General features: G+C 38.1%; 1 protein-coding gene across 5 annotated transcripts in view; it reads left to right on the forward strand.

Annotated features, from left to right (window-relative positions):
- The window catches only part of PPP4R1 (protein phosphatase 4 regulatory subunit 1), a 181,257-nt gene that overhangs the window by 42,906 nt on the left and 115,025 nt on the right, over positions 1-23,326 (forward strand). For all 5 annotated transcript variants that reach the window (XR_007519172.1, XR_007519171.1, XM_049900164.1 and 2 more), the window contains 2 exons: positions 25-183; positions 18,764-18,894. Coding sequence is in view for 3 of the 5 variants with exons in the window: in XM_049900164.1 (XP_049756121.1) it covers positions 25-183; positions 18,764-18,894 (290 nt within the window). In the remaining 2 variants the exon portion in view is untranslated. The remainder of the gene's footprint in view (positions 1-24; positions 184-18,763; positions 18,895-23,326) is intronic.

A 23,326-nucleotide genomic window follows, 5' to 3' on the forward strand; every position in this document is an offset into this window, starting at 1 on the left:
AAATCCCCTGTCCTTCTTGCATAGCTGCCCAGGTTTTTCCAGCTTTGTTCTGATAACGTCTGGGGAGTTCGGAAGGCTTGTGCTGAATGCTTCATGGCGGTTTCATGTTCAACATGTCAAGAAATCCGGCGGACTAAATTATCGGCACTGTTTATTAATTTGATCAGTGATCCTTCACGTTGGGTAGGGTTTTGTTTAATTAATCACTTTTGTAAAATAATGTAAATCTGTTTTAAAGCAAACGTGATTTTTGAATAATGTGAGAAAAAATTTATAAATTAAGTTATTGTCGATGCAGGAATAAACAGTAGAAGCACTAAAATATTAACAGTTTATATGTTTTTAACTGGACAAAGTTTTTTTTACAAATATAAATCATGTTCATCGATGTATTAATTTTCAGATGTTAAGTTAATCTTGCATTCCTGGGGTAAATAAATCCCACTTGATCATGGTGTATATTTCTTTCTATATGTTGCTGGATATGCTACTATTTTGTTGAACATTTTTTGCATCCATATTCATAAGAAATATTGGTCTTTAGTTCTCTAGAAGGAGCCCTGGTGGTGTACTGGTTAAGTGCTCAGCTGCTAACCAAAAGGTTGGCGGTTCGAACCACCAGCCCAATCCATGGAAGAAAGATGTGGCAGTCTGCCTCCGTAAAGATTATAGCCTTGGAAGCCCCATCGGACACGCCTGCTATGTCCTGTAGGGCACTGTGAGTCACAATCAGCCAACGTCGACAGGTTTGGTTTTTTCGATAGTTTTCTAGTCTGGTTTTGGTATCAGGGTAACACTGGCCACATAAAATGGAAAGTGTTTCCTCCTCTTCTGCAGGGTCACTGTGAGGCAAATTGACTCAGCGCCAGTGGGTTTGGTTTTTTTGGCTTGTGTCTTTCTAGGAAATTGTACATTTCATCCAAGTTATCTAATTCGTTGGTATACACATTTTTATAATACTTCCTTTGTGTCTGTAAGGTAGTAATAATTTCCCTCTTTTCTGATTCTAGTAATAGTAATTTGAATTTTTTCCATTTTTATTATAAGTGTTTTTTGTCAGTCTTAGCTAAAGTTTATCAATTTTGTTGTTGATCTTTTTAAAGAACCAGCTTTTGGTTGCATTGATAGTCTCTGTTTTTCTAATCTCTATTTTGTTAATTTCTCCTCAGATCTTTATTGTTTCCTTTCTTCTGCTTGCTTACAGGTTTAGTTTGCTCTTCTTTCTATTTTAAAGTGAAAGGTTAGGTAATTGATTTGAGATCTTTTTTAATATAAGCATTTACAGCTATGAATTTCCCTCCAAACACTGCTTTAGTTGCAGCCTTTAGTTTTGGTATGTTGCGTCTTAATTTTCATTCATCTCAGTATTTTCTGATCTCCTGTTTGATCTATTGGTTATTTAGAAGTGGCTTATCCTGGAGAATGTTCCATGTGCACTTGAGAGGAATGTCTGTTCTGCTATTGTTGCATGCAGTGTTCTATAGATGTCTGTTTAGGTCTACTTGGTTTTAATTGTTGTTCAAGACTTCTGTTTCCTTGTTGATCCTCTGTCTAGTTCTATCCATTATTAAAAATTGAGCATTTGAAGTCTCCAGCTATTATTATTGAATTGTCTGTCTCTCCATTACTGTCAGTTTTTGCTTCATGTATTTTAGGTGCATATGTGTTTATAATTGTTATATCTTCCTGATGGATTGACCTTTTTATTATAAAATGCCCTTCTTTATCTCTAGTAACTTTTTTTTTAAGTTTATCTTGCCTGGTATTAGGATAGCCACCTCAGGTTTCCTGTGGTTGCTGCTCTCCTGGTAAATCTTTTTCTGTCCTTTTAGTTTCAATCTATTTGTACCTTTGAATCCAGACTGGATCTCTTATAGAGAACATATAGTTGGGTAATGTTTTTTAATCCAGTTTTGACAGTCTGCACTTTGATTGAATTATTTAATCCATTCACATTTAATGTTATGGATACAGTGAGATTTATATCTACTTACTATTTTTTCTTTTCTGTATGTCTCATACCTTTTTATATTCCTCTTTCCTCCTTTACTGCTTTCATTTCATTAAGTGACTTTTTTTTTTAAGTTTTATTGTGCTTAAAGTGAAAGTTTACAAATCAAGTAAGTCTCTCATACGAAAATGTATATACACCTTGCTATATATTCCTAATTGCTCTCCCCCTAATGAAACAGCACACTCCTTCCTTCTCACTCTTCTTTTCGTGTCCATTCGGCCAATTTCTGACCCCCTCTGCCCTCTCATCTCCTCTCCAGACAGGAGATGCCAACATAGTCTGATGTGTCTACTTGATCCAAGTAGCTCACTCTTCACCAGCATCCCTCACCATCCCATTGTCCAGTCCAATCCCTGTCTGAAGAGTTGGCTTTGGGAATGGTTCCAGTGTTGGGCTAACAGAAGATCCGAGGACCATGACCTACAGAGTCCTTCTAGTCTCAGTCAGACCATTAAGTCTGGTCTTTTTACGAGAATTGGAGGTCCACATCCCACTGTTCTCCTGCTCCATCAGGGATTCTGTGTTGTGTTCCCTGTCAGGGCAGTCATCGGTTGTAGATGGACACCATCTAGTTCTCTTGGTCTCAGGCTGATGTAGTCTCTGGTTTATGTGGCCCTTTCTGTCTCTTGGGCTTATAATTACCTTGAGTCTTTGGTGTTCTTCATTCTCCTTTGCTCCAGGTGGGTTTACACCAACTGATGCATCTTAGATGGCTGCTTGGTAACGTTTAAGACCCCAGACACCACTCTCCAAAGTGGGATGCAGAATGTTATCTTTATAGATTTTATTATGCCAGTTGACTTAGATGTCCCCTGAAGCCATGGTCCCCAAACCCCCACCCCTGCTACGCTGGCCTTCGAAGCATTCAGTTTATTCAGGAAATTTCTTTGCTTTTAGTTTAGTCCAGTTGTGCTGACCTCTCCTGTATTGTGTGTTGTCTTTCCCTTTACCTAAAATAGTTCTTATCTACTGTCTAATTAGTGAATACCCCTCTCCCACCCTCCCTCCCTTGCCCCTCTCGTAACCATCAAGGAATATTTTCTTCTCAGTTTAAACTATTTCTTGAGTTCTTATAAAAGTGGTCTTATACAATATTTGTTCTTTTGCAGCTGATTAATTTCACTCCGCATAATGCCTTCCAGGTTCCTCCATGTTATGAAGTATTTCGTGGATTCATCCACTGTGTGAATATACCATAATTTATTTATCCATTCATCCATTGATGGGCATCTTGGTTGCTTCCATCCTTTTGCTATTGTAAACAGTGCTGCAGTGAACATGGGTGTGCATGTATCTGTTCGTGTAAAAGGCTCTTATTTCTCTAGGATATGTTCCAAGGAGTGGGATTGCTGGATCATATGATAGTTCTATTTCTAGCTTTTTAAGGAAGCACCAAATCGATTTCCAAAGTGGTTGTACCATTTTACATTTCCACCAGCAGTGTATAAGTGTTCCAGTCTCTCCACAACCTCTCCAACAATTATTATTTTGTATTTTTGGGGATTAATGCCAGCCTTGGAGTGAGATGGAATCTCGTTGTAGTTTTGATCTGCATTCATCTGAACCTTGGTGGCATAGTGGTTAAGTGCTACGGCTGCTAACCAAGAGGTCGGCTGTTCTAACCCCCCAGGTGCTCCTTGGAAACTATCTGGCAGATCTGCTCTGTCCTATAGGATCACTGTGAGTAGGAATTGACTTGACGATAGTGGGTTTGGTTTTTTGGTTTTGGTAATGGCTAATGATCGTGAGCGTTTCCTCATGTATCTGTTAGCTACCTGAATGTCTTCTTTAGTGAAGTGCCTGTTCATATCCTTTGCCCATTTTTAATTGGGTTGTTTTTGTTTTTGTAGTTGAGTTTTTGCAGTTTCATGTAGATTTTAGAGATCAGAAACTGATCGGAAATGTCATAGCTAAAAACTTTTTCCCAGTCTGTAGGTAATCTTTTTATGTTTTGGTGAAGTCTTTGGATGAACATAGGTGTTTGATATTTAGGAGCTCCCAGTTTTTTAGTTATCTAGTTTCTCTTCTGCATTGTTAGTAATGTTTTGTATACTGTTTAAGCCATGTATTAGGGCTCCTAGCGTGGTCCCTATTTTTCTTTCCATGATCTTTATTGTTTTAGATTTCCTATTTAGGCCTTTGATCCATTTTGAGTTCGTTTTTGTGCATGGTGTGAGGTGGGGGTCTTGTTTCATTTTTATGCAGATGGATATCCAGTTGTGCCAGCACCATTTGTTGAACAGACTGTCTTTTCCCCATTTAACTGACTTTGGGCCTTTCTCAAATATCAGCTGGTCATATGTGGATGGTCTTATGTCTGGATTCTCAATTCTGTTCCATTTGTCTGTGTATCTGTTGTTGTACCAGTACCAGGCTGTTTTGACTACTGTGGTAGTATATTAGGTTCTAAACTCAGGTAGAATGAGGCCTCCCACTTTGTTCTTCTTTTTCAGTAATACTTTACTTATCCGGGGCCTCTTTCCCTTCCATATGAAGTTGGTGATTTCTTTCTCCATCTCATTAAAAAATGTCATTGGAATTTGAATCGGTATTGTGTTCTATCTGTAGATCACTTTTGGTAGAATAGATATTTTTACCATGTTAAGTCTTCCTATCCATGAGCAAGTATGTTTTTCCACTTACATAGGTCTCTTTTGGTTTCTTGGAATAGTGTCTTTTAGTTTTCTTTATATAGGTCTTTTACATCTCTGGTAAGATTCTTAAGTATTTTATCTTCTTGGGAGTTACAGTAAATGGTATTGATTTACTGATTTCCTCCTCATTGTTCTTTTTGTTCGTGTAGGGGAATCCAACTGATTTTTGTATGTTTATCTTGTATCCTGATACTCTGCTGAACTCTTCTGTTACTTTAAGTAATTTTCTTGAGGATTCCTTATGGTTTTCTGTGTATAAGATCGTGTCATCTGCAAATAGAGATATTTTTACTTCTTCCATACCAGTCTGGATGCCCTTTGTTCCTTTAATCTAGCCTAATAGCTCTGGCTAGGACCTCCAGCACAGTGTTGAGTAAGAGTGGTGATAAAGGGCATTCTTGTGTGGTTCCCAATCTCAAGGGGAACGCTTTCAGACTCTCTCCATTTAAGATGATGTTGGCTGTTGGCTTTGTATAAATGCCCTTTACTATGTTGAGGAATTTTCCTTCTATTCCTGTTTTGCTGAGAGTTTTTATCATGCATTCATGGTGGGCGTTGAACTTTGTCAAATGCCTTTTCTGCATCAATTGATAAGATTATGTGGTTCTTGTCTTTTATTCTATTTATACGATGGATTACATGCATCGGTTTTTCTACTGTTGTACCGTCCTTGCATACCTGGTGTGAATCCCACTTGGTCATGGTGAATTATTTTTTTTTGATATGTTGTTGAATTCTATTGGCTAGAATTTTGTTGAGCATTTTTTTTGCATCAACGTTCGTGAGGGATATAGGTCTCTAATTTTATTTTTGTGGAGTCTTTACCTGGTTTTGGTATCAGGGATATACTGGCTTCATAGAATGAGTTTGGGAGTATTCCCGTCCTTTTCTATGCTCTGAAATTCCTTTAGTAGTAGTGGTGTTAACTGTTTGGAAGTTTGATAGAACTCTGCAGTGAAGACATATGGGCCAGGGCTTTTTTTTGCTGGGAGTTTGATTAACTTTTCAATTTCTTCTTTTGTTATGGGTCTGTTTAGTTGTTCTACCTCTGTTTATGGGTAAATTTTTTGCAAAGGACCTCTTTAAAGTGTTAAAGAGCAAAGATGTCATCTTGAAGACTAAGGTGCGCCTGATCCAAGCCATGGTATTTTCAGCTGCATCATATGCATGTGAAAGCTGGACAAGGATAAGGAAGACTGAAGAATTGATGCCTTTGAATTGTGGTGTTGGTGAAGAATGTTGAATATAGCACGTACTACCAAAAGAACGAACAAATCTGTCTTACAACCGGAATGCTCCTTGGAAGCAAGGGTGGCGAGACTGCGTCTTACATACTTCGGACATATTGTCAGGAGTCCCTGGAGAAGGACATCATGCTTGGCAAAGTACAGGGTCAGTGGAAAAGAAGAAGACCCTCAGTGAGGTGGATTGACACAGTGGCTGCAACAGTCAACTCGAGCGCAACTATGATCTTAAGGGTGGCTCAGGACTGGGCAGTGTATCGTTCTGTTGTGCATAGGGTCACTATGAGTCAGAACTGACTTGACGGCACCTAACAACAACAACCTCTGTTTGTGTTAGTTTAGGTAGGTAGTGTGTTTTTAGGAATTCATCGTTTTCTTCTAAAAAAAATTTTTTTTTTCTAGGTTTTCAAATTTGTTAGAGTATAATTTTTTGTAGTATTCGGATATGATTCTTTTAATTTCAGTTGGGTCTATTGTAATACTGCCCATCTCATTTCTTATTCAGGTTATTTGCTTCCTCACATGTCTTCCTTTTGTCACTTCGGGCAATGGTTTATCAGTTTTGTTAATTTTTTCAAAGAACCAACTTTTGGTCTTGTTAACTCTTTCAGTTGTTTTTGTTTTGTATTTCATTTAATTCTGCTCTTAGTTTTTATTATTTGCTTTCTTGTGATGCCTGAGGGTTTCTTTTGTTGCTTTCTCTTTTTTCAAATTATAGGGATAATTCTTTGATTTTGGCCGTTTCTTCTTTTTGGATGTGTGCATTTAATTATATAAATTGATCTCTGAGCACTGCTTTAGCTGTGTCCCAAAGGTTCTGATAGGAAGTGTTTTCGTTCTCATTGGAGTCTATGAATTTCTTTGTTCCATCCTTAATGTCTTCTGTGACCCATTCGTTTTTGAGCATGGTATTGTTCAGTTTCCAAGTGTTCGATTTCTTTTCCCTGCTTTTTCTGTTACTGATTTCTACTTTTTATGGCCTTATGGTCAGAGAAAATGCTTTGTAAATATTTCGATGTTTTGGATTCTGCAGTGGCTTGTTTTATGACCTAATATGTGGTCTATTCTAGAGAACGTTCCATGTCTACTACAAAAGAAGATATACTTGACTGTTGTTGGATGGAGTGTTCTGTATATGTCTGTGAGGTCAAGTTGGTTGATTTTGGCATTTAGACCTCCTGTGTCTTTACTGAGCGTCTCTTTGGATGTTCTGTCCTTCACTGGAAGTGGTGTGTTGTAGTCTCCTACTATAATTGTGGAGCTGTCTATCTCCCTTTTCAGTGCTGTTAGAGTTTGTTTTATGTATCTTACAGCCCTGTCTTTGGGTGCATGAATATTTAGTATGGTTATACCCTCCTGGTGTATTGTCCCTTTAATCATAATATAGTTTCCTTCCTTGTCCTTTGTGGCAGATTTAACTTTAATGTCTGTTTTTTCGGAAATTAACACTGCTACTTCTGCTCTTTTTTGATTGTTGTTTGTTTGATATATTTTTTTCCATCCTTTGAGTTTTAGTTTGTTTGCGTCTCTAAGTCTAATGTGTGTCTCTTGTAGGCAGCATATAGATGGATTGTGGTTTTTTTAATCCCTTCTGCCACTCTGTCTCTTTTGCATTTAGTCCATTTACATTCAGCATAATTATGTATAGGTATGAGTTTAGTGCTGTCATTTTGATGCCTTTGTGTGTTGACAGTTTCTTTTTCCCACTTAATCTTTTGTGCTGAGTAGTTTATATATTGTCTTTTCTTTATTTGTGGTTGGTTTTGTTTCTTTTGAGTGTGTATTTTTTTCTCTTTTTGGTGAGTAGGATAGTTTGTCTCCTTTGTGGTTACCTTAATATTTACTCGTTTTTCTAAGTTTAAACCTAACTTTTATTTCTTTGTATTGCCTTGTCTTCCTCTCCATATGAAAGATCTATGACTGCATTTCTTAGACCCTCTTTGTTTTAATGTTGTCTTCTTTTACATAATAACATCACTGTTTCCCTGTTATCAGTGTTTTTTTATCTTGATGTATTTTTGTGATTTCCCTGTCTAGGTTGACATCTGATTGGTCTGTCCAGTGTTCTAGTCTTGGGTTGATACCCGGTATTATTGATCTTCTAACCAAAGAACTCCCTTTAGAATTTCTTGTAGTTTTGGTTTAGTTTTTACGAATTCCCTAAACTTCTTTTTATCTGGAAATATCCTAATTTCACCTTCATATTTGAGAGACGGTTTTGCTGGATATATGATTCTCGGCTGGCAGTTTTTTTTCCTTCAGTGCTTTATAGAAATCATCCCATTGAATTCTTGCCTGCATGGTTTCTGCTGAGTAGTCCGAGCTTATTCTTATTGACTCTTCTTTGTAGGTGACTTTTCATTTATCCTTAGCTGCTCTTAAAATTCTTTGTCTTTGGTTTTGGCAAGATTGGTTTATGATATGTCTTGGTGACTTTCTTTTAGAATCTACCTTATGTGGAGTTCGATGAGCATCTTGGATATCTTCTCATCTTTCATGATATCAGAGAAGTTTTCTGCCAATAAATCTTCAACAGTTCTCTCTTTGTTTTCTGTTATCCCTCCCTGTTCTGGTACTCCAATCACTCAGGTTATTTCTTTTGATAGAATCCTACATGATTCTTAAGGTTGCTTCATTTTTTAAAATTGTTTTATCTGCTTTTTCTTCAAATATATTGGTGCCAAGTGCTTTATCTTCAAGCTCACCAATTCTACCGTCCACTTGCTCAGTTCTCCTCTGACTTTCTGTTGAGCTGTCTAGTTTTATCATTAATCTTCTGAATTTCTGATTGCTGTCTCTCTGTGGATTCTTGCAGCTTATTAAAATTTTCATTAAGTTCTTGAAGAACATTTTTAATTTCTTCAGCTAATTTATCTGTGTGTTCTTTGGCTTGTTCTGCGTTTTGCCTGATATCCTTCCTAATTTCATTCCTGATGTCTTGAAGAGTTCTGTATATTAACCTTTTGAATTCTGCATCTGATAATTCCAGGATGGCACCTTCATCTAGAAGATCAATTGATTCTGTTTTGAGAGCTTGTTGAGGCGATCATGGTCTGTTTCTTTATGTGGCTTGATATTGACTGTTCTGTCCGAGCCATCTGTTAGTTATTGTATTAGTTTATGTTTCCTTACTGTGTCGTAGCTTCTTGCTTTGTTTTGTTTTGCTATGCCCAGGTGGGTTCCTTGAGTGAGCTAGCTTGATTATTTTGGCCTTTGAAGCTCTGATGTCCTGTAACCAGCTGGCTAGATCTGTTATCAGGCGTATCAGTGTCGGAGTCCATTCACTTTTCTTGTATGAATTGAGGTCATGTGTCCAGGTTCCTGATCATCAAGTGTGTGGTACAGGCTCTGTCTTACAGTCCTACAGGGGCAGGGGTGATTGGTGTAGGTACTGGTATCCTGTTGCAGCAGAGGGTTATGCTTTGAACAAGGCAGGGGCCTGAGACTGTCCCCCGGATGTCTGTGAGGAAAGAGCATCCCTGTTCCCTAGAGCATACAGGTGGGTGGGTTCTGTAGACGGACCGTGGTCACCCAATGCTTTTGTTTGTAAGGACTGGGAGGTACCAGTTATCCTTGGACCCCTGTCGTAGGCAGCTAGGTGACCTGAGTGGAGCCACCAGTCCTGTGCCCCTGATGTGGGTAGGCGATTACCTATTTAATAGGCAAAGTGGTGTCAAATATCACACACCCACCTCTTCACTGCACAGCTGAAACGGTTGCAGTCTGCCAACAAGGGCCTATTCTTCTAAAATAGGCCCACACAGGTCCATGCAGAGGGGAAACGTATTCAAAGTCAATGGACTATTTATGCCTGGACAGGGGCACTTCTGTCCTGAGCTCGCCAGGTAGTGGAGCTGGCAAATTATCTTTTCTGCGCGTTGTGAATTTATTCCTACTCCAAGTCCAGGAGGATGGCTCCAGGCGCTCAGCACAGCATACCTCAGGCCGAGGGAAATCAACAGCCATCGAAGCCAGCTTGGGGGCTCGGGGCATGGTAAAATATATGCAAGTACTTAGCTTTTGCTGAGAGCACCGTTCTTCTCTGGTTCCAGAGATGTAAATAGGCTCTGCGGGCTGGCTGCTTCTCCCTGAAGAAACCGCAGCCGAATGCTGCCACCAGCCTGCCGCAGCTGCTCCTGGGAACGGTGCCTGAGGGATCCTGGTGATTCAGGTCCCAGGACTCCTCTCTGCTTCTGAACCGTGTCTCCCTCCAGCTGCTGCTCAGTCTGTTTTCTAACTTTGCCTTTGATGTTCAGGGCTTATAGCTTGTCATAAATACAATTGTTTCACTTGTTTTTTCATTTTTTTTGTTGTTAGAGGGATCGCAGGAAGAGTCTGGCTATTCTGCCATCTTGGCCCTGCCTCCAAGCGACTGTTTTTTAATATAGCATTTTAATTTCCTTAGCAATTTTTTGCCACTGTATTTTTTTTTTTTTTTGGTGGCTACTCAAGACTTTACCATATACATCTTTAACTTACTCAAAATCATTTCAGATTTATACTAACTCAATTCTAGTGATACATATAGAAAAGTTACTGCTGTGTAACTATCCCCTTCTTCCTTTTTGTAGCGTTGCTATGCCTATTACATCTGTTAATGTTACAAACCGAACAACGCATTTTTATAGTTTTTACTTTAGTGTTTGTAGTCATTTCTTTAGCTTATTACAGTGTTGCTCCCACCCACCTCCTTTGTGCTTTTATTGGCAAATATATTACATTTCTATATGTTAACGAGTCCTACAATACATTATGTACTTACACTTTATACAGGCATGCCTCGGAGATATTGTGGGTTCAGTTCCACACCACCACAATAAAGTGAATATCACAATAAAGCAAGTTATGTGAGTTTTTTGATTTCCCAGTGCATATTTTTTTTTAGGTATAAAAGTTATGTTTATACTATACTGTAGTCTCTTGCTATGAGTCAAAATCGACTCGATGGCAGTGGGTTTTTTTTTTTTGGTAGTGTATTAAATGTTTTATTAAGTGTGCAATAGCATTATGTCTAAAAAAACAATGTATGTACCTTAATTAAAAAATTCTTTATTGCTAAAAAACGCTAGCCATCATCTGAACTTTCAGTGGTTTGTAGTCTTTTTGCTGGTGGAGGGTTTTGCTTGATATTGATGGCTGCTGACTTATCAGGGTGGTGGTTGCTGTAGGTTGGGGTGGCTGTGGCAGTTTCTTTTTTTTTTTTTATTTTTATTGTGCTTTAATTGAAAGTTTACAGATCAAGTCAGTCAGTCATACAAAAATTTATATACACCTTGCTATCTATTCTAGTTGCTCTCCCTCTAATGACACAGCACACTCCTTCTCTCCACCATGTATTTCTGTGTCCATTCAGCCAGCTTCTGTCCCGCTTTGCCTTCTTATCTCCCCTCCAGATAGGAGCTGCCCATGTAGTCTCATGTGTCTACTTGATCCAAGAAAAGCTCACCCCTCACCAGTGACATTTTCTATCTAATAGTCTGGTCCAATGCCTGTCTGAAGAGTTGGCTTTGGGAATGGTTCTTGTCTTGGGCTAACAGAAGGTCTGGGGACCATGACCCCCGGCATCCTTCCAGTCTCAGTCAGACCATTAAGTCTGGTCTTTTGAGAATTTGAGGTCTACATCCTACTGCTTTCCTGCAGCACTTTCTTAAAATAAGACAACAGTGAAGATTGCTGCATCAGTCGACTCTTCCTTTTATGAAAGATTACACTGTAGCAATGTGAAACTGTTTGATAGTATTTTACCCACAGTAGAACTTCTTTCAGAATTGGAGTTGGTCCTCTCAAACCCTGCCTCTGCTTTATCAACTAAGTTTATGTAATATCTTGAATCCTTTGTTATTTCAAAAATGTTCACAGCATCTTCACTAGGAATAGGTTCCATCTCAAGAAACCACTTTCTTGGCTCATCGTTAAGCAACTCTTTATCTATTAAAATTTTGTGAGATTACAGCAATTTAGTCACACCTTCAGCCTTCACTTCTAATTCTAGTTTTCTTGCTGTTTCCGCCACATCTGCAGTTGCTTCCTCCACTGCAGTCCTGAACCCCTCACAGTCATCTGTGAGGGTTGGAATCAACTTCTTCCCAACACCTATTAATGTTGATATTTTGACCTCGTCCCATGAATCATCAATGTTTTTAATGGCATCTAGAATGGTGAATCCTTTCCAGGTTTTCAATTTACTTTGCCCAGATCCATCAGAGAAATCACAGTCTAATGTATTTTTTAAATAATAAGAATTGATAGTCAAAATTACTCCTTGATGCATGGGCTACAGAATGGATGTTGTGTTAGGAGATTTAGGAAAACAACATTAATCTCCTTGTACATCTCCATCAGAGCTCTTGAGTGACCAGGTGCATTATTAGTGAGCAATAATATTTTGAAAGACATCTTTTTTTCTGTGCAGTAGGTCTCAACAGTGGGCTTAAAATATTCAGTAAACCACATTGTAAATAGATATGCTGTCATCCAGGCTTTGTTGTTCCATTTCTAGAGAACAGGCAGAGTAGATTTAGCATCATTCTTAAGGGCCTTGAGATTTTTCAGAATGGTAAATGATGAGCATTGGCTTCAACTTAAAGTCACCAGCTGCGTTAGCCCCCTGACAAGAGAGTCAGCCTGTCCTTTGAAGCTTTGAAGCCAGGGGTTGACTTTTCCTCTCCAGCTATGACAGTCCTGGATGGTGTCTTCTTCCAGTGTGAGGCTGTGTCATCCTCACTGGAAGTCTGCTGTTCAGTGTCGCCGCCTTCGTCAGTTACCTCTGCTAGGTCTTCTGGCCAGCTTCTGCAGCCTGTCCATCAGCACTCGCTGCTTCCCCTTGAACTTTTGTGTTATGGAGATGACTTCTTTCCTTAAACCTCATAAACCAGTGTCTGCTAGCTTCAGACTTTCTTCTGCAGCTTCCTCACCTCTCTCAGCCTCCAGAGAATTGAAGAGAGTTAGGGCCTTGTTCTGGGTTAGGCTTTGGCTTAAGGGATTGTTGTGGCTGGTTTGATCTTCTGTCCAGACTGCTAAAACTTTCTCCACATCAGCAATAAGGCTGTTTTACTTTCTTATCATTTGTGTATTCATTGGAGTAGCACTTCTGATTTCCTTCACGAACTTTGCCTTTGCCGCTTGGCTGTTTGGCTCAAGAGGCCTAGCTTTCGGCCTGTCTCGTCTTTCCACATGCCTTAATCATTTCTAGCTTTTGATTTAGAGTGAGAGACATGCAACTCTTTCTTTCACTTGAACACTTAGAGGCCATTGTAGGGTTATTAATTGGCCTAATTTCAATATTGTCATATCTGAGGGAATAGGGAGGCCCAAGGAGAGGGAGAGAGATGGAGCAGTGGAGCAGTCAAAACACACACAGCATTTGTCAACTAAGTTTGATGTCTTATGCGGGCATGGTTCGTGGTGCCCCAAAACAATTGCACAGATCATCATAACAGATATAATAATAATGAAAAAGTTTGAAATATTGTGAAAATTACCAAATGTGGCCCAGAGACACGAAGTGAGCACATGCTGTTGGAAAAATGATGCCGATAGACATGCTCCACACAAGGTTGCCACAACCTTCAGTTTGTTTTTTAAAAAAAAAAAAATGCCATTATCTGCGAGGCACAATAAAACAAGGTATGCCTGTACAATTTCTTCTTAAACCAGTTGAGAAAAAATGAAAAAAAAAGGTGGGAATTCATAGTGTCTTTATAATTGCATAATTATATTTACCAGAGCACTGTTTTCATCTGAGTTTGAATTACCACCTATAGTCATTTGCTTTTGGCCTGAAGAACTTCCTTCAGTATTCCTTGTAAAGTGGGTCTGCTAGGATCAAACACTCAGTTTTTATCTGGGAAAGTCTTTATTTCACCTTCATTTTTGAATGATGGCATAGCTGGATATAGGATTCTTGGTTGACAGTATTTTTCTTTGAGCGTTTTGATCATGCTATCCCACTATCTCTGACCTCCATTGTGGCCGCTGAGAACTCAGCTCTTGTCCTGTCAGTGTTCTTAGAAGTGTTGTAAATTTTCTTCTTGCTGCTTTCAAAATTTTCTTCTTTGACTTTCTGCATTTATACTATGAAGTGTCTGTGTAGTTTTCTTTGAACTTATCCTTCTTGGAGGTTGTTGAGCTTCCTGGATATGTAGGTTATTGTTTTTCAGTAAAGTTGGAAGGTTTTGAGCCATTATTTAATTTTTTTCCATTCCTTTCTTTCCTTGCCTTCTGGTGCTCCCATTATATGGTGGCTTATTGGGGTCCCACGTTTCTCTCGGCCTTTTCATTTTTCTTCATTCTTTCTCTCTCTCTGTTTTTTAGCTTGTGTAATCTGTCAGGCTACCTTCAAGTTTATTTATTCTTTCTTCGTCTACTTCAAATCTACTGCTGAGTCCATCTACTTAATTTTTTATTTTAGTTATTTTTTTTATTTCATTCTTTTTTATAATGTTTGTCTCTTTATTGCTATTTTCTATTTGGTGTTACATTGTCATCTTTCTTTGCATATTAATCACACTTTCCTTTGGTTCTGTGAACTCTTGATACTGGCTACTCTGACATCTTTTTCCATTAAATCTAACATCTGATCATTGTCTCAGTGGGTTTGTTTCCGGCCTTTTTTCTGGTGTATGCATCATGCTTTTCTGTTTGTTTGTATGCTCATAAATTTTTGTTGAAACCTGGATATTTTAGATAGTATATTGTAGCAGTTCTGGGTTCTGGTCCCTCCCCGCTCTGGGGCTTGTTTTTTGCTTATTTGTTTAGTGACGGGCTGAATTGTTTTAGTGATGTTTAATACCACCACCGCCACCCCCCCAACACAGTCTTCAGCCTCTGATACTATTACCCAGGGATGCACAGCTTTGGGTATGCCCACAGTCAGTCTGGGCTGAGACTGGTTTTGGTAGGGCTCTTCCTCTTTCCCTGCCACATGTAGCTGTTACACTGCACAGATTGCCAGCCAATAGTCTTTTTGTTTTTAACAGTGCTCTGGGCATAAATTGCTCTACAAACTAATCCAATCATATTCAGGTTCCTTTGAAGGAAAACTTTCTGAGGTCAGTGTTTGATATTTATTTTTACTCCAAGAGGGCCTCTTTCTGCTATTTTATTCTGAACTCTGTCCTGCAAACTAGCTGGCCTGCAGTTTAGCCTGTGTTTGAATCTTCTCCCAACTGCCTTTCACCACAATCTCCGCTGTTCATTGAGAGTGCCCTTACACTTGAACTTCTCCAAGCTCTATTGCAAATGAAATCAGTTCTTTTGGGAAGAAATTAGGAGCGTGTGCTTTATGGCCTGCATCTCCCCTGATGCAAAAACTTCAGAGCCAGGGCTCTGGACCTGGGAGTGTGGACAATGGCAGACTTCTCTGAGTGACATCCCCACTCTTGGGGCTGAACTCTAGCTGGAGGTAAGGTGCAAACACCCTAAGATCCTCTCCTGGTGTTCAGCCATGCCTTGTGAGCTGGGAGGAGGGCTTCCGGGGCCCCAGTTTTCTCAGCATGCCTTGTCTAAACTAGAGCTTTGTTCTATGAAAGGGCTTGGGTGAAAGAAGTGAGCCCCTACCTCTCAACTGAACTCCCCTGGGACTTAGCCTCAGCAACAGGCAACTGGGGGCAGGATGAAATGTTCTGAAATCCTACTCCTCCTGGAAAGAAAGCCCTTCAGCTGGGAGCTGGGGAGAGAGGGAGCCTTGTGGTCTCAGGGCTACAGCCTGCAGCGGAGTCTCCAGCTCCCTGAGCTGGGAGGGAAGAAGAAGGGAGCAGACTAGCTTTTCTCACCAGTTTTCACAGATTTTCTTGAATAGCTATTCCTTCATTTGCTATTTGCCTGCAGGACCCTTTCCAGAGGCTTTGAATGGTTAAGTTTCGAAATTTTCACCAGGTTCACTGGGACTAGGTCAGCTGAGCTCTTCACGCAGTCAGGCCAGGAACCAGTCTCAGAACATTGTTTTAGTCACATTCAAAACAAAATCTTTACAGAGGGAAAGACTGTTAAGCAGTACCGTGTTTACAATATCCTGTATAGGTTGTGCAGTGGTTAAAGTGATTGACTGCTCACTGAAAGGTCGGTGGTTTGAAACCACCAGCAGCTCCGCCAGAGAAAGATGTGGCCGTCTGCTTCCGTAGAGATTTACAGCCTTGGAAACCCTATGGGGTCACTATGAGTTGGAATTGACCTGATGGCAATGAATTGTATGGGATTGTTAGAAAAGATTAATATAACTTATCTGACATTTCTTGTTTTGAAACTACACAACTTTGTCATTTTGGCTCAGTAACAATTTTCTCTAAGTTTGGTGATACGTTTATATTAAGATGAAAACCAACATCCTCTGCCATCGAGATAATTCCGACTCATAGCAGTGACCCTATAGGACAGAGCAGAACTAATCCATAGGGTTTCGAAGGCTGTAAATCTTTACGGAAGCATATTGCCACATCTTTGACCAGAGGAGCAGCTGGTGGGTTTGAACCAGTGACCTCTTAGCACTGAACACTTTATCCACTGCGCCCCCAGGGCTCCTATTAAAATGAAGGACTCAAGTCTCATGCCTGTGTAGGTGTGAAGGAAAAAATGAGAAGTTAGATTTAGGTCACAGAAATGTTAAGAAATTATTTGGGGGAGACTAAATCTATGCTAATCTCCCTTTTCAAAAGTAAAGATTGGATTAAAAATTTTATTTCTAAATAATTAGATTTTATACGTATTAATATATATGCTGGAAACCCCAGTGGCATAGTGGTTAAGTGCTACAGCTGCTGACCAAATGTTGGTGGTTCGGATCTACGAGGCGCTCCTTGGAAACTCTATGGGGCGGTTCTGCTCTGTCCTGTAGGGCTGCTATGAGTCAGAATCGACTCGATGGCAGTGCGTTTGGGTTTTTTTGGAATATATATGCCATTAGATATTAGTATGCATACAGTTTGGTTGTATTTGTTAGTATATATTAAATTAGATTATTTATATTAATAGATGCATTTAAAAATCCAAATGGTTAACACTGGTTATCGGTTACATATTTTTGTAATATCTAAATTGTTTTACAATGCATAGTACTATAATAGAAAAAAAATTATTTCTGAAATAAAATTCATTCTTTGAGTAACTTGTAGGTTTTGTCATGGTTTTCACAAGCTCTTTAAAATCCTTATCTTATTTCTTAAAATATGGGAAAAAGTAAAAATAATATGAGCCAAAAGCGCTTTATTTTGAGGAGTAGCTGAAAGGTAATTTCCAGGTATTTTTGTAGTGTTGGAAAATTACTCAATTACAGGCAGTTAAGATGTGTTGGAAAGTGAAGAGATTTATATCCTAGTCCTGTTCTCATTGTAGCCAGTAGGGGGACGTTGAAGAAGTCGTTTTATTTGCATTTCACTTTTCCTCTTTTGTGAAATCAAGGCAATATATTAATCTTTAATAGCATTATCTAATTCCCTTACAGATACCCTTAAGCGATGTCTCTCCTCCACAATAAACTCTTTTTATCCTAATCAGCAGAAGAGTAGACCGAGCTAATGATTCAGATAAATTAATTTGTCTTTATTGGGTAACAAGCTCAGATGTTTAATAATATCCAGAGATGTCTAAACTCATGCATAAAATTGTAAAGTAACCTTTTCTGTTTTTATGGAGGTAATGTTTGTTAACTATTAAAAAAATAATCTGTTACCGTTGCATCGATTCCAGCTCATGGTGACCCCATGTGTTACAGAGTAGAGCTGCTTGCTCCATGAAGTTTTCATACTGTAATCGTTATAGAAGCAAATTGCCAGTCCTTTCTTCCACAGCGCCACTGGGTGGGTTTGAACTGCCAGCCTTTTGGTTAGTAGTCAAACGCAAACAGTTTGTGCCATCCAGGGACCTGTTGTTAACTACAAAGGGGGAAAAAAGCTGTAAATTCATACCCACACATACGCACTATTCTTTTTCCCCATCGCATGTTTAACCTTTTTTAAGCCAGCTGAATCAAGTAAAAAGCAATAATGAACATAGTTTACACCAAGTAAAAAGCAGTAATGAATATAGCATATACTTACTTGCCTTTTAGAATTTTATACATTTATAATATAAACCTTATTTAAGAGCTTGGAAAAAACTACTGTGATACCCATTTTCAAAAGTAATGATAAACCTTGGAGAAATTATTTGTGACAAAGTCATTTTTTATTAACATAATAGTTTTTTTTTGTCATAATTGTCTTTTTCAGAATGTGCCCATCCTTGTACTTCCTCCCATAAAACCCCTATTTAATTTTTTAATCTTGATTATAGAAATGATAGAGAAATGAGATATTAAATTCTGTAAACTCTTTTTCACCTCTCCTAAGAAACATGTGTTGATTCAGTAAGCTTCCTGGTTTTTGTGAAATATATTTTTAGCCAGTATTATGTCTGATGTGTGTATATATATATAATTCTGGTACATCTGCCTTGCTCTGTCTTAGTGAACAAATTGCAGCGTTTCCTACCTGAAAATATGAAATATATTTGTTACATTTTGTTGATTTTATTGCTTTAATGGGTTTCTTCATTCTTTTTGTTCTTGTGAGCACAACAGGACTTTCTTTAGTTTTGTTCCATGCAAATGTTTTATATAATCTTATATTCAGAATTTCATCATTTAAATATTCAAACCAGGATTAAAAAAAATGGAAAATAAGAAAAAAAATCATTTAAAAAGAATTTTAAATCCTAGCTGAAAAAAGATTTATAGTTGTGAATCTTTTTTTTTTTTCTTCTTCTTCTTTTTTTAAGAAAAGCTTTACTGTTATCTTAAACATACTTCATTACTTGGAGAATAAATCAGCGTAAGCCCTTACATGTATGCTTATATTGTGTCCTGTTTTTCTTCCTAGGTTCGCCAAGCTGCCTTTCAGTCTCTGGGACCGTTCATATCTACTTTCGCTAATCCATCTAGCTCAGGCCAGTATTTTAAAGAAGAAAGCAAAAGTTCAGAAGATAACTTGTCAGTAGAAGGCAAAAATAGGTATAATTTTTAAAACAGTTTTCAGATTTTCCTGCTTGTGAAATGTTTTTTCATTTCCACTGTTTATAATAAATGCTCTTTTTGTAGAATATACTATTTTTCCTGAATATAAAAACTGGTAAATATTTTTATAGAGTTTTAATTTAGGCACATTTGGTTGCCAATGTGTCTTGCTACCTGGCGCATAGAACACTATAGATATTAGATAATTCTTAAATAAGTTTTTTAGTAAGTTATTTAGTTAGTAAACAACCTGTTGATATTTAGAATATACAGGGTAATGGTTTTACAGTGTAAAGGGTTTTTTCAAATTTGTTTTTAAGGAGTAAAACCTAATTTAGGAACAGTAATATGTTTGTTTTAGTATATGGTCCATGTCTTTATTTTTCCTTTCAGTCAGTGAATTTAATTAAAGATCTTGGAGTCTGTGTCTCCAGAATGATTATAGTCTGTTAGTTGAAGGGGAAAGTATTTTAATGACTGGCACCAAATTAGAATGCTCATTAATGTGGATATCAATTTTAAGTGTATTAATCTAATAGTGTAAACAAGTTTTTAAATAATGCTTAAAGAAGACAAATCTGACTTCTAAATTTTTTAATTAAAAAATTCAATTAAATTTTTATTTTTAAAATTTATTGTAATATATAGTTGGGCAAAACCTACTCAGACCTCACTTAGTGCATGGGAGATGTACACAGACTTTTACAGTCATGCACTTGGCAGTAATTTAGTCCCCGTTATTTTAAAGGTCCCCGTTATAGTGCTTGAGTTGCCGTCGTGTCTTGTCCTCTCCCTTGTCATGATGCTAATGGAAATTTTCTTCTGTAGGTCTTGATACTGTGGTATTTGCTTTCTTGCTGTTTTGATTTGGCAGTTCTTCCTTTCTTCTCTGCTGCCTTGTTTTACCTTTTTGCCCGTTCTCCTACTGTCCTGCTGAATAGCCAAACAGACCTGAGGTACTGTTTTTTGTAAAGGAAGAAAGATCACTCTAAACCAGTGTTCCTCACAGGCAGAGTCTAATTTCTTTTGAAAACAGCTGCTGTGAGGTGTTTGACAAAAATGATGGTGGGGGAAAATGTCTGTTTTCATTTTTCAAGTCACTGTACCTTTTTACTGCATGTAGTATACTGAAGATTGTGGCATCACTTTGATTTATTCTTAAATCTGGAAAGGATCTAGTAAGTGAAAATGCAAATTTACAGAGCATTATATAGGACAGGGGTCAGCAAACTTTCTGTAAAGGGCCCGATAATATGTTCAGGTTTACGGCCATAAGACCTCCATTGCATCTACTCATCTCCGCCTTCATAGCCCTAAAGCAGCCGTGGGTAATGCATACCTGAATGAACAGGCCTGGCTGTGTGCCAGAATGTCTGCTGGGCTGTCTTGGGCATTACTGGAAGAGCTATTTAAAGGCAGTTATCTTTTAGCTACAAACCCCAGTTCCTTTTCATTGTAGTTAGGTATTCCTTAATGACAGCTCAGATGTATTTGTTGCATTGGATTTTCATTGTATCACTAGACTCTGTTGAGTCCTTTATATTATTAAATCTCATTGTTATCAAATGCTTGTTTGCCCTCCCTGAAAGACGGCACTGGTTTTTGATTTGTTCATTATGCACAAATTAATTGAGCACCTACTATGAACAAGATACTACAGAAGGAAAGATCGAACTTGATTCCTGTTCTCAAAGTCCTCCCAGTTTCATAGAATTCAGATTTCTCAAGCACGTCATATATCTTATGAAGGAAGCAAGATTTTGACAATATATTCCACTACTATTTATTTTCTATGTAATGTTTCCCAGATTGTAGAAACATTTAATATTATTTAATACTCTATGAAACATTTATTGGTTATAAACCTCTGACTTGATATACCAGTTTTACCTTCCGCTCATCCTGTATCGGGCTGTTACTGCTTCATTGAAAGCATTCATAAAGGCTTCTTCTAGAAGCAGTGTTAAACATTCAGATTTGCATGTTCAGCTATGTAAAATCAGTGTTCGTTTTCATATTTAGTCAAACAAAGTACTGTGCTGCTCAGAATGCGCTACGTTCCTTTGGTTCCCCTGCCCTTGTACGCTCTGCTTTCTGCTTGGGGAGCCATCTTGTTCCCTCGCTACCCTCACTTAACAAGGTGAATGTCTGTCTCTAGCCTCACTGCCTCTAGAAGCCTTTGCCAGGAAATGTAGAGCTTTCGTGTCGTTGCTGCCCGTAGCATTGGGATTAGAGCACTAATTTGTAATCAACTTTTTGTGTATTTATTTATTTTGGTCTGCATCAAACTTTACTGATCATAGCTTCTGTCACTGAGAGTTTTGTCTCTGGCCAGGTCCAAAGTTTTCTTTTTCTTCCTTTTTTAAAATTTTACTTATTTTGTTGTTGAGGATATACGCAGCAAAACATATACCGATTCAACAGTTTCTACTTGTACAGTTCAGTGACATTGATTATATTCTTCGGGTTGTGAAACCATTCTCACCCTCCTTTTCTGAGTTGTTCTTCCCCAGTTAACACGAACTCACTGTCCTGTAAGTTTCCTATCTAAGTTTTTGAGTTATGTTGTCAGTTTGATCCCATGTAGATAGTTCTTAAGTGAGTTTAATGCTCAAGGCAGACCTTTTTTACTTAAAACCAACTATTGTTTGGTTTTAAGAAGACTTCAGGGGATAGTTTTGGTTTAAGGTTTAAAGTTTATCTCAGGGTAGTAGGGGTTCATCCAGCCTTCAGAAAGTCTAGAGTCCATGAGAATTTGAAATCCTGTTCTGCATTTTCCACCTTTTGATGAGGATTCTTCTATAGAATCTTTGATCAAAATGTTCAGTTACAGTAGCTGGGCACCATCCAGTTCTTCTGGTCTCATGGCAAGGGAGACAATTGTTTATGGAGGCAATCAGCCACACATTCCATTTCCTCCTCCTTTCCTGATTTTTCTTCTTCTTCTGTTGCTCCAGGTGAACAGAGACCAATTGTCGTGCCTTGCATGGCCGCTTGCAAGCTTTTAAGACCCCAGGCACTATGGAACAAACTAGGAGGTAGAACAGAGGCACTAGACACGTTATTAAGACCAATTAACTGGGATGTTCCATGAAACCGTGACCTTAAACTTCCAAACCAAGGAACCAAATCCATTAGGTTTTGGTTGTACATGAGCAGCCTAAGCATGTAATCGTCGTTTTAATTATGTACTTGAATATATCATCCAGTAGACTTTGAGTCCACTATGTATAGAAATCTAGTTTTTTTGTCTTTGTTTATACTAACACCTTCACTGGGCACATAGTTGGTTGCATAATAAGTCTCGAATGAGTTATTCTACGAAAATATGGATTTAATAGCAAAAGTCTTAAATAACTGAACCACTTTGCTAGTTTTTGTCAGTGCAGCCTAATACCACTATGTGCAAGTTAAACTGTTACTAATGCAAGTGTGGAAGTATTTCATGGATGTTAAAACTTCATTCGTTAATTCACAGTAATTGGAAGGTGTGTCTTGGAGTGCCTTCTCCTTCAGTTACAGTGATTCTTTAACCAGTTAACCTACAGGTCATTTTCTCCTTGAAACAACTATACTTAATTTTCTGGGCCCGTGGCCTCTGGTCAAGAACTCTGAGAATCTCGATTGTGTGCTTTGTCTGCACTGAAAGAAGCTTACGGTTCTTTTTGAGAGAATTTCTGGCCCACCCTCTGTGCTCTTGTTTCCTACCTCTCTCAGGAAACAGGATAATTCTCCATTATATGGAATCACCACTCCCTTCGATTTTCAAAACGATGTTATCTCATATAATAGCGTTTGGAAGTCTGACAAGTGAGAATATCAGAATCTTGGCATTCAGCAGCTTGGTCTTGCGTTGACTATTAATCCAGCTCCAGAAAAAATAAGAATTTACGTTTTTGACAGTTTTGAAGCAGCTGTTAATCGCACATGCAGCCCTTCCTCCCAGATTTAATATTAGTTCTCTCTTAAAAACTGTACATTTATTAGACAAATACAGTGATTGGACCTGTCATTCTCCTTTTGTCTTTTTTTTTTTTAATTTTTTTAAAATGATTTTTTATTGTGTTTAAGGTGATCTGTTGGTTTTGCTGCTAAGAATATTAAAATGTGGTCTTAATGTTAAGGAACCTCAAGGCCCTGGTGTAGTTTTACATACTGAATGGCCTTTTAACTGGATTATTTTTCTGTATTTTAAATGAAAGTCTCTTAAATTCATCAGATAATAGATGAAGTCTTCTAAGTTTTACCTGTTTAGTCCTTTCTGTACCCTACCTCTGAAAGAGATCTTGTTATACTAGGGTTTTTAATATTTAGGTTGAATAATTACAGAAAAATTTAAAAAATAGCACAGAGAATCCCATATATCCTTCATCTGGATTCCTCAAATGTTATGGTTTGTCTTACTCGCTTTATCATTCTTTTTTTTCCT

Source organism: Elephas maximus, chromosome 11 (genome assembly GCF_024166365.1).
Source record: "Elephas maximus indicus isolate mEleMax1 chromosome 11, mEleMax1 primary haplotype, whole genome shotgun sequence".
Taxonomy (NCBI): Eukaryota; Metazoa; Chordata; class Mammalia; order Proboscidea; family Elephantidae; genus Elephas; species Elephas maximus.